Below are 11,299 nucleotides of genomic sequence, written 5' to 3'. Positions count from 1 at the left end.
ATGGTGAGGGGCGTAACATTTCCATCTCACGCTTGAGGTATTTGGCCAATCACAACGCTCCGGATAGCTGGCCAATCACAGCACACCTCGCTTTTTCAGACCGATGAGCTTTGTAAAAAAAGACGCGTTTCAAAAAGGCGGGGCATAGAGGAGAAACAATAATGTACAGTATGTGGAAAATAATGTCTTTTTTTTACTTTAAACCGCATAAACACATTTCATTACACCAAATACACAAAATAACGTTCTTTTTAGCAGCATCGTATGACCCCTTTAAGGAGATAGTTCACTCAAAAATCTAAATCCTGTACTCTCCCTCACATTTCTGTAGAATATGAAAGATGTTTAACAGAATTGCCATGCAATGAAAGTGGATGGTGACCCTGACTGCCAAGTTCCAAAAAGGGCAAAGGTAGTACCATAATGTACTATAAAAGTGATCTGTATGACTTGTGTAATATTCCAAGTCTTCTAAATCAATATGATAGCTTTGTGTGAGGAAGAGAACAAAATCTTGTTACTTAAAAAAATAGTCATGTCCTCCTGGTGAGATCATGATACATTTATGATATGCAAGAATGTCTTTGTTTGCTTACAACCAGAAATACAGTGCACTCGACACCAAATAACAAGGCATTGTGCATAAACTTAATTGGTTCTTGCATGTATTTTGAACATGCAATGTGGAACATAGAATAGAACAGACTAGACATTTTGCTAAATAACTTAATTTGAGGAGAAAAAAATCATACATGGTTCGATGGAAATTAAGTTGATATAATTTTCGTTTCTTGGATGAACTATTCATTGCATTGATGTGATAGTGTTTTCTTTTTTTAATATAAAATATTTATTTTATTTCTTAAAATAAGTTTTGAAATGCTGTTGTACATATCTTACCTGGAACAGAGAATTCAGGGATAGTGCCGATGAACTCCTTCTGGGTAAATTCAGGCCTGTGGTCATTCTGATCTAGAACGTAGATTTCAATGGTGGTGGGACTTTCCAGTCTCTCTCCACTTGGGGACAGTGCAAAAGCTTTGAGCTGAGGATATTACACATATAAGTTATTCAGCAATACCACATAATTCATCAAGCTTCACGTTAGAGTCTCTTATCTGTGACCTCTACTGTGGGGCTCATAAGCTCATAGTGTAAATCTGGAAACCAATTTAAATCGGGATAAAACAGTATGATAATTGTGAATAATTCAATAGAAAGAAATTTCATGATGTAAATGAGTAAAAAATATTTAAATATCAAGTAATGGATATTAATATGCACTATTTCTTGGTCACAGTTATTTAATTTGGAACAAAAAATGCAAATAGAAGCTTTCCATTTTCGCTGTGGTCTCTGACTTTTGCTTCCCTCTGTACATGACTTCATTATAAAAACACAATTTCAACAAACATGTTTACCTTAAAACTCTTGTATTTTTCCCTGTCCAGTGGCATTTTGCTCTTGATCCATCCTGTTTTTTCATCAATTTCAAAGAGGCCTTTGGGGTCCTGGTCAACCCCGGGTCCCTCCAGCATGTATATCACCTCCCCGGTGAAAACCTTGTCTGATTTGATCTGTGAGAGATCGGAAATGGAACATGTTACAGCTGTATGTTAAACAGCTTATCTACTCGCAGAGTGTGAGGATATGTTTCATGTTTTACCAGATATTTACCATGTGTGTGTTACACACAGGGCCTTGCTAATTCTTTTATTTTGCTGTATTGCATATATTTTAAAAATGTTGTTCTTTGTGATATTTTTGTCGATGTTCTAAACCAGAATAATATGACTCTCATAAAAGTTAAAATTATATCATTGGATAGTTATATTAATAAAAAATGCCTCTAGCTTCAATTAGTATGATCTAGTGAAATGTCTTTCTTTTTCACTCTCTTTTTCAGATCTATATTGAACAACTAATAGTGGGCTGTTTGTTTACCTGGACCAGATTTTCAGGGACCTGCTTGCTGTTTTCTGATACTCGGATTGGTGGAATGATCCAGTCTCTCTTGACCCTGACCTGTGGACCTGCACTCCTGTGTCTCCATGGGTGCAGCACAGCTGGGTTCAGATCGCTCTGTGTTACCTGCAACAAAACACATGGAGCAGTACTGAATCTGGATGCTCTTCAGTCACATGCACACAATCCACTGCAGTCTTTCTACATCTGAATAATTTATGTGCCACTAATGTCAATGAACTGCCAAAATAATGCCCCTGCTGGCTGATGTCATTAAAAAGAAATCTTTCTCCATTAAGGACTCAAAAGTACCTCTGCATTCTGACTTAAGTATTTTTCAAGCCAGTGTTTTTTATACATTCGTTTATACATTAATCATTAAATTATGCATTTTAATTTTATTTAATTCAGCATTCCCTTGTGGAAAAGAAGTGATCAATTGTATTGAATGTGCACTTCTAACTTATTTTATATTTAATATATGGAATATTTCCACAAAACTGTACTTTCAGATAATATAATACTAAAAAAATAAAAGGCCACTTAAGTGTACTTAATAAGTGTACACTTTCATTTCACACTTACACTTAAGAAGTAGGCCTACACTTATTTTGATGTGTTGACGTGTAAAATACTGTACTTTTAACTGTAGTGTATTAATATTACACTTAAAGTTAAAATATTTTTAATGTCATTACAAATATGTATTAAAACCATAACATACCAGTCTCAATAGAAATGATGAAATTACAGTACATATGCAGATGTACTTAAGTCTTATTTGAGTGGGCCAAAAAAGCACTTGTAAGTACAACTAATTGTATTTTATGTCAATTTAAACTATAATGCATTTTCATTTAATTGTAAATATCATGCAGTCAAGCATCGGAAAGCATTACATTCAGTTTGCACTTAAGTATATTCTTTCAAAGTAAACGATTTGCACACTTTTAAGAAAAAGTATGATAAAGTGACACAAAGGTTGTCATTTTCAGTCTCACAAACCTGCACTTCTATCACAAACCACTAGGGGTCTACTGCAGAAAATCCTGTATTAGACAACCACATTAATTTGGATTGCATTAAAATCCTTGATTGTTCTTGATTGAAAATCCATATGTTAATACTAGTTTTATTACTACATTTTATTGTACGGCTGCAGTTCTGACTCTTGTTCCAGCTTCAAAGTGCTTCCACAAAGTGGCGTCTCCAAAATGCAATCCAAAGTGCTTTGAAGGCCTGTGGGGGTGGAGTGAACCTAACTTACATTTCTTGTTTCTCTCTCCCCTCTTTTTTCATTGACAAACATATACAAGATCATATATTGAGGTCTAATGACTGCATTGATATGTTTATCCAAAATAAAGGGCTCATACAACACACACACACACACACACACACACACACACACACACACACCCACTCACTCACTCACTCATGCAGCTGTTTAGCAGGAGAACAGGCTCAGTTTTCAGCATCCAAGGTCTGTCACTCTGAAACACACTCTTTTTTGCCTGCACCTGACTGAGGTCAGAGGTTAGAGGTCAGCTACTAAATGTGCTTTAGTGACAAAATTCCACACACTGTGACAGAATTCTCACATACACTGACACGATGTGTGTCAAACAGTGAAAAATTCTCAATATGGACCAAGATTGATTTATGAAACTACAAGAACTATGTAACTGTAGTCGTTTGCCAAAGATAAATGTAGGAAGAAGTAACATTGTGTAAATGGCTTTGAGTAATAAATTGCTGCACTATCAGGGTCTAAAATTAACTGTTTACCACACCTGTCACTGGTGAGGAAATTGAAATTCACCAGCCATAAATACTTATATTAATACTACATTTATGAAACTATATTTATTATAATACTGTATATAGGATACCCTTGAAGAAAAGAAGGGTGCTTAATTGTATTGACAGTGCACTTGTAGTAATGTAAAAATGTCAATTAAAAGTTTTCAGAGTACATTATAAATCATGTTTGAATAATCTTTCGTTTTGATGTGAAGATGACATGTGAACTTGATAATAATTTGAACTGATTCAATATTACATTTAAGTTAATAGTATTTTAAAAGTACTAAATTGCAACTTCATTACAATTCTGTGATTATAAATATTAATAAATATACGATATACATATTTTAAGTAGAAATTACATTAAAGTATATTTTAGTTTATCATAAATGCTTATCAGTTTAACCATATTTCAAAGACAATATAAGTAATTATGACATTACATTTAACAATATAATTAAGATATAGTTAAGTGGGTCAAAAAAGCACTCTAAAGTTCAACTAAATGCATTTAATATAAATTTAAACTATAATAAATTTAATTTAATTGCAATTAACGTGATTAAGTGTTTTAAAACATTACATTCAGTTTTCACTTAAGTATATTCTTTTGAAGTATATTATTTCCATAAGCAGTCTTTTTAAAAGTATGCTAAAGTTTACTTCTTTTTCACACGGGTATTTTGTTTCAAATGGTTTATTTAGCTGCTTTAAGTAGCAAACAAGTCATTATGTCACTTTCAACATGCACATGTTGAAATTTTTATTTTCACAAAAAAAAAGAAAGAAAAAAAATCACATTGTGGTTTTGTTCCTCAAATTTATTTCTTTGTTTATTTATGTTAATAACAAAAAAAGTTGGATAATGTCCAAACTATCATTTTTACATTCTGAAGTATTATGATGCAATTCCTTAAAAAAAATAAAAAAATAAAAAAAACTTGTAAACTGGCCAGTACTCACCGAAGGCATTTTGTTTTTTTAAATATGCATTTGACGCTCTGTAAGTGTTAATTTCGGACCCTGTATGACAAATTACTAAGACCAAGACTAAGAACATCTCATTTAAGAATGCAACAACAATTCAAAACCATATCAAAATCTTAAATAGCAGCAATGGCTGTCATAGTTCTTTGATTTCCTCATGGGCGCAGCGGCGGAGCTGTTCCCTGATGGCACGCCTCTGAGCAGCCCATGCAGAATGCTGGACATCACAGGCATGCACAGACCCTGTTAGAGCACACTAATCTTAGAGCAGCCTGAATTCTCTATTCTGCTAGTGTAGTACTACATTAGACTCAGTATAAGTTGTTTACTCTTGTATTTCAGAACTTATTTTCCAAACAACAGTCACTTTGACATTTTTTGACTATTTGAACAGTCTCTGAACACACACAGACAAATAAACATGCAAATATTTGCATCAAAAGACAAGTTTAGGTGAATTCAGTTTGGTTCAAAGTAGCGATAGATCTGTATTGTTCAATCTGGTAACCAATATTTTGCTATTTTGAGACTATCGGCATCAATACCTTAACAAAAGTGGCCATTTCAACTAGTGTCACCTCCAAAAATTACTGTCAGCCGTCTGCTTTTTCTGTTTTCAGATATTTTGTTTGTGAATTTTGCGTACATCATTTTTAAAATAATTTTCATTTATTTGATGCATTATTGTGTATATTTAATTGTCATCATTTCTATTACATATTGACATATTACATAATATCAACCAGAAGAAATCTGGATACTCATGGCGCGTTGGATATTTGAGTTCCAGTTGACCGGGTTGTTGGGATTCAGTCCTCCAGATCAAAGTCTGTTGGTGGGAAGTCAGTTTTCTGGGTGGCATTTATAGGAGGTCTCTTGATATCTTTAACAGAGCTGCAGATTTGGTTACTTCTCTTATCATTTACCAATGCAGCTTTTATGTGTGTCTGCTAATGTACTTCCTCACCTCATTTAGGACATGCATGAATGCTTTTTAGTCTGTGCATTCTTATCTGAACTTCCTAGACTGTCCACATGGAGAGAGTTAACATTTGTTTCCACTACATAGAGAAGCAATGAGATTAAATTAAATGGTGAGTAAATGGACACTGCTTTGTCCTAATCTCACATCTCTCTCTCAACAATGTTTAAAAAACTGTTCAGATTTGACCAAATACTGAAGTCTGTGGATCAAGTCTGATTTAATTTAATACGTACTCAAATTCTTCCATTTTTGTTTCTTGTACGGAAAATTAAAACTCTGAGAGAAATGCTTGAATGAGACTCAAGTGAGATCTCCATTATCTCTCCTGAGCAACGTGAGCTGTATGTGAAAACATTTGCTCAAGGGAAGCACTAATCTATCACAGGGCTGAAAATACCCTACTGTCTGAACCATATACTAATACCCCCAGAGACGGCAGGTGCCATCCGCAGACTTTGTGGCAACCCCCAACCTCACTTTCAGTTATCCTACAGCCTACACTTATTTCATGATAGTCTTTTGAAGGGTCAGAGAAAGTGTAATCTTTTGGGACCTTTTAGTACTCTGGGAAAAAAAAAAAATTCACAGTTGTTGCTTTCTGTGTCACATTTAACCCAGTTTAGCTCTGCTTTTACCAGAGTAAGACATTCCTAAAGCTCCACACACATATGGCAGTGTCAGCTGGTCTGAACCATGGCACTGATGGTGCAGGCGTGACTAACAGAATGAGATATGCTACATTTCTGAGGAGGAGAAAGAACTAAGCGAGTGTGGAACACATTAGGCCTACGCATGTGTGTCCAACAGAGTTTTGAACTAGTTTTAGTGTTTGTTTGTTTTTTTGTCAAGAAGTCTAAATATGCAATTTAAGATAAATAAATTCTAACAAAAACTATTTAAAAAAATTCAATAAATAAATAAAATTACTTGGCTACTTAGAGACTAAAATTAGCTTTGTGGATAAAAACCTGCTGTATATATTAACCTCATCATTCTTGGATGAATGGTATGATTAGATCCCAAATTTTGTTTATCTTGGGTAACTGGTGTGAGCATGTGACTTTGTACATGTGTGATCCTGTGTGTGTGTGAGAGACAGTATAACATGACAGAATGCAGAGCTGGATGAGAGGTTGGAGGAGTCACACAGGTGGTCACGTTCTGTCATGTCATTCCTCACTAGATCTAGTAAGTGCCTTGTGTCCAAGGTCATCTCATTCTTTCTTTCTAATCTAAAATATACTTTAATGTAATTTCTACGGGAACTTGGATGTCATGTATTTAAATAATGTGTAATTACACATTTGTAATGATGATGTTGCAATTTAACACACTTGAAATATATTAATTTTAAATGCAATTTCAAATAACACACTACAGTTAAAATTAATTTAGTACAAGTGCATGTTTAGCATGTTAGTCAACACATCGAAATAAGTGTACTTCTTTAAAGCATGATAAAAGATTATTAAAACCATTATTTAAAATGTACTTAAAAGTGAAACTTTTAATTTGACATCATACAAAATTGCACTACTTAAAAGTGTACTTAAGTATTTTAAGAAACTTAACACTTAAATGGTCTTTTATTTCATTTCATTCTATTATCTGCAAGTACATTTTTAAAAAATATATACTTTTAAGATTTGTACACTACAAGGGAACATTCAATTTCTTTTTCTTTCTTTCTTTCTTTCTTTCTTTCTTTCTTTCTTTCTTTCTTTCTTTCTTTCTTTCTTTCTTTCTTTCTTTCTTTCTTTCTTTCTTTCTTTCTTTCTTTCTTTCTTTCTTTCTTTCTTTCTTTCTTTCTTTCTTTCTTTCTTTATTTCTTTCTTTTTCTTATCTGCTGTCAGCCAGGAACATGTCAGTGATGGAATCTTCATAACCAGGCCATGCTGTCATGTTACGCTAATTTAAACAGGCAGTGACAATTATAATGTTCAATTATCACTGTCCAGTTTTGCTTTCCTTATCTAGGATTAAGGTTAACAGGGAAGGCACAGCAGTAGACATAGATTTTCACTATTAACTGGTATCAGAATGTCTGGGACTAAGAGAAACCCAAAGTTGCCAGTTAGACTGACTATTCACCAGCTGGGCTAGTGCATGAACTCAACACTGGCTGCTTTATTAACAATTTTTTTCGCTCATTGCATGGCCAGGGAGTGTTGTGAGACAAATGGGGTTGAGTCTACATCTGGGAACAGCTGCACACAGTCATACCAAGACCACACCACCAGAGGCAAGCGTGAATCTCAATGCACCCCACTATACTCTCAGTGAGGCATAAGCCTCTCCTGGGATATGAGCTTTGGGAATTCCTAGCACTCCCTGCCTGATCACCAGAGAATTTTAGCAGATTAAGTTATTTTATGTGGCATACATTCACTTTTACCAGTGGGTCCAGAGCCACAAAAAGCCATGAATCACCAGCAGCACTGATGAAAAGAATGAAAGAAAACTATCAAGTTATCAGCAAGTCGAGACAATGATTTGGAGGAAACTTACAACACCAACATTAGCATGCACTGGCATTGCATACGCTGATATTTTCTTGCCCCATGATATGTAATGTATTGCACATTCTCTCTGTATTGTTACATCAGTTGAGGAAAGGAAATGCATTAAATGTACATATGTGACCTTGGACCACAGTCTTAAGTTACACAGGGATATTTGTAGCAATAGCCAAAAATACATTGGGTCAAAATTATAGATTTTTATTTTATGCCAAAAATCATTAGGATATTAAGTAAAGATCATGTTCCATGAAGATATTTTGTAAAATTCCTACCGTAAATATATCAAAACTTCGTTTTTGATTAGTAATGTGCATTGCTAAGGACTTAATTTGGACAACTTTAAAGGCAATTTTCTCAATATTTTGATTTTTTTGAAACCTCAGATTTTCAAATAGTTGTATCTCGGCCAAATATTGTCCTATCCTAACAATCCATACATCAATGGAAAGCTTCTAATGCTTCTAATGCATTTTCTAATGCTAATTGCTAGTACTTTGGAAAAGGGGTTGGATTAAATCAAAAGGCCAAAGTATCTTCAAACATGAAGCCTAAGTAACTTAGAACAATTGTTCTTGAATTGCCCATAAATAACATGGCGGCCACTAGCAACCTTTCTCCTGTTTATGTATAGCATGATGAAAGCTTGCCCATGAGTGCAACTACAGGACAAATCTCTCATTTTAGAATCTGTGTCCTATTGCAAATCTAAACAGTTCTGATCAGTGATTGTGGCGAATATTTACAGCAGTGTGACTTTGTTTGCATTCTCATTCGTTGTCTTCATGATTACACTAGTGACAGACCAAAGGGGGCCTTGAAATGTAACGTCAAATGAGGTTAAAACCAGCTGCATTTCTCTTCTTATTTTTCATTAGCTGTCATCATTCAATTTATCTGAAATGACATGTGTTTAGATCATTCATTTCCACCAACAATATAATACAACTGACGGCTGGTAAGTTCAGCCAGTTGAAGACAAAGTTAACAATCAATTACCAAACACTATACCACTAAAGATGATTTTAGCAGATGTGCCCCAAGGTCAAAACTGTAACAACTTCTTAAACACTGAATCTTTAGCCAACAAGATAAACTAACACTAATCAAATTACATAGCATTGCAAAAAAATAAAGCACAATGCAAGTCCACAACTGCTTTCCATTGCAATTCTCTATTATGTGTCAGGTTGCTTCTGTACAGCTTAATTAACTGCACAGGCTAATTAATTATATTATTTAGTAAATAATTATGTATTACTGAATGATTATTGTATTTAAAGATTAAATTTGATATATTTTTAAAGTTTTGTCATGCATACACTGAAAAAAATGGTAAATTTCACAAAAAAAACATTCTAATTGAACTAAACGTGACATTTTGAAGTGAACAACTGAAATAGTATTTTCTTTTAAAATGTGCTCCAATTATCCTTGTTTTACTTATTTTTTCTTCGAAACTTCAAAAAATAATTTTCTTTTACCCCTATTACTCATGGAAAAAATAGTTCTTGAATAGTAACCTCATTGGGCTTATCGCTTTGTATCTTTAAATATTATATTAACACTGAGATACTTTACTGTACAAATGAAAGTTCACTTAGCCTGGAGTTAAAACCCACAGCATTCACTTAATATATAAAGCTCAACTCACCTGACACACAATGGCCAGCAGTGCACCCAGGACCGCCACTGCCTTCATCATCTGGCTTTTGATCCTTACTGTTCACAATAAACCACGGCCAAACAATAAAACACTAGAGACTTGGACATCAGTGTCCAAGCAAAGTTTGCAACAAGACAGGAACACAGGCGTCTCCAGGCTACTAGAAGCTCTTGTTCCTTGTCTCTCAGTCTGGGCAGTCTGTGCAGGGAGGTTGAGTGACAGCACATGTGTGCAGGGCCGCCTGAAGAGGCTGTGATCCCAGCCCCCACAACACTCTCCCATGGCATGGACACACCCCACAACTTCTAGGTTAGAAAATCCACGACCCATTCAGTGAGAATTATATACCTCCGATGAAGAGAACTTGAAAAATTAAACGACGCATTACCTGCATTGAAAAGTGAACCGACCATGTTATTTATTTAAAGTACCTTTTTATATTCATCTAACTGAAAATCATGATTTGTCTTTATAGTAAGAACAATAAATTAAACCTTGACTAACAAAATCTTAGGTGAAAATTGTCATTTTAAATCAGGGGTGTCCAAACTCGGTCCTGGAGGGCCAGTGTCCTGAAGAGTTTAACTCCAACCCCAATTAAACACACCTGAACCACCTAATCAAGCTCTTACTAGGCATACTAGAAACTTAAAGGTAGGTGTGTTGAGGCAAGTTGGAGCTAAACTCTGCAGGACACCGGCCCTCCAGGACCGAGTTTGGGCACCCCTGTTTTAAATTATTGCTTATTTAGCTATTGTTTATGGTGATATTAAGAAAGATATAATATTGACCACAGTAAATATCATTTTCAAATACTTTTTGATGGTGACATAACTGAAACTGGAGTTCCCTTTCAGTCAGTCACGTTCGACGTTACGTCAGTCGTGACTGACGAATTCCGCAACCTCCCCTGGGCGCTTCAGCGCTCTCTCTAAAAGAGTGTTTCCGTTTTTTCCTAAAAGAGCAAATATCTAAAAGAGCTCCACGAGCGGCGGGCGACTTTTTAAAGATGGCTTCCCGCTCGTGCGTTTCTGGATGCGGTTGTTTCCTGCCTCCATCTGATGGTCATGATCGCTGCCTCTCGTGCCTGGGCTTACAGCACACTGAAGCAGCGCTCATGGATGAGTCATGTTCTCAGTGTGGGAACATGACCATCGTGACGTTGCGGTCTAGATACCTCCTCATTAAACGGGGGGATATCCCCCTTGCCATGCCCCGCTCTAGCTCCTCCGGTTCTCGGAGGGCTACTTCGGTTCATGGTCAGGGAGATCTGAGGATCACGGTGAGAGCTTCCCCGTCGAGTACGTCTCCGCGGGCCTCTCATTCCTCTAGCATGTCGCACCACCTGGTGTTCCCGGACGAGTGTGCTGG

The 11,299-nt window shown here is 35.6% G+C and overlaps 1 protein-coding gene across 1 annotated transcript in view; it reads right to left on the bottom strand.

The window, feature by feature from the left end:
- Positions 1–10,045, bottom strand: part of LOC107685865 (cadherin-15-like) — a 27,937-nt gene extending 17,892 nt beyond the window's left edge. The window contains exons 1-4 of the mRNA XM_016482600.1: positions 9,917–10,045; positions 1,945–2,091; positions 1,422–1,577; positions 901–1,045 (exon numbers count right to left, since the gene is read on the bottom strand). Of these exons, the coding sequence (XP_016338086.1) occupies positions 901–1,045; positions 1,422–1,577; positions 1,945–2,091; positions 9,917–9,967 (499 nt within the window). The 5' untranslated portion in view covers positions 9,968–10,045. The remainder of the gene's footprint in view (positions 1–900; positions 1,046–1,421; positions 1,578–1,944; positions 2,092–9,916) is intronic.
- Between the last annotated feature and the right edge of the window lie 1,254 nt (positions 10,046–11,299).

Source organism: Sinocyclocheilus anshuiensis, unplaced genomic scaffold, assembly GCF_001515605.1.
Source record: "Sinocyclocheilus anshuiensis isolate Anshui unplaced genomic scaffold, SAMN03320099.WGS_v1.1 scaffold1018, whole genome shotgun sequence".
In the NCBI taxonomy this organism is placed as follows: domain Eukaryota; kingdom Metazoa; phylum Chordata; class Actinopteri; order Cypriniformes; family Cyprinidae; genus Sinocyclocheilus; species Sinocyclocheilus anshuiensis.
This window is presented reverse-complemented; position numbering and strand designations above follow the sequence as displayed.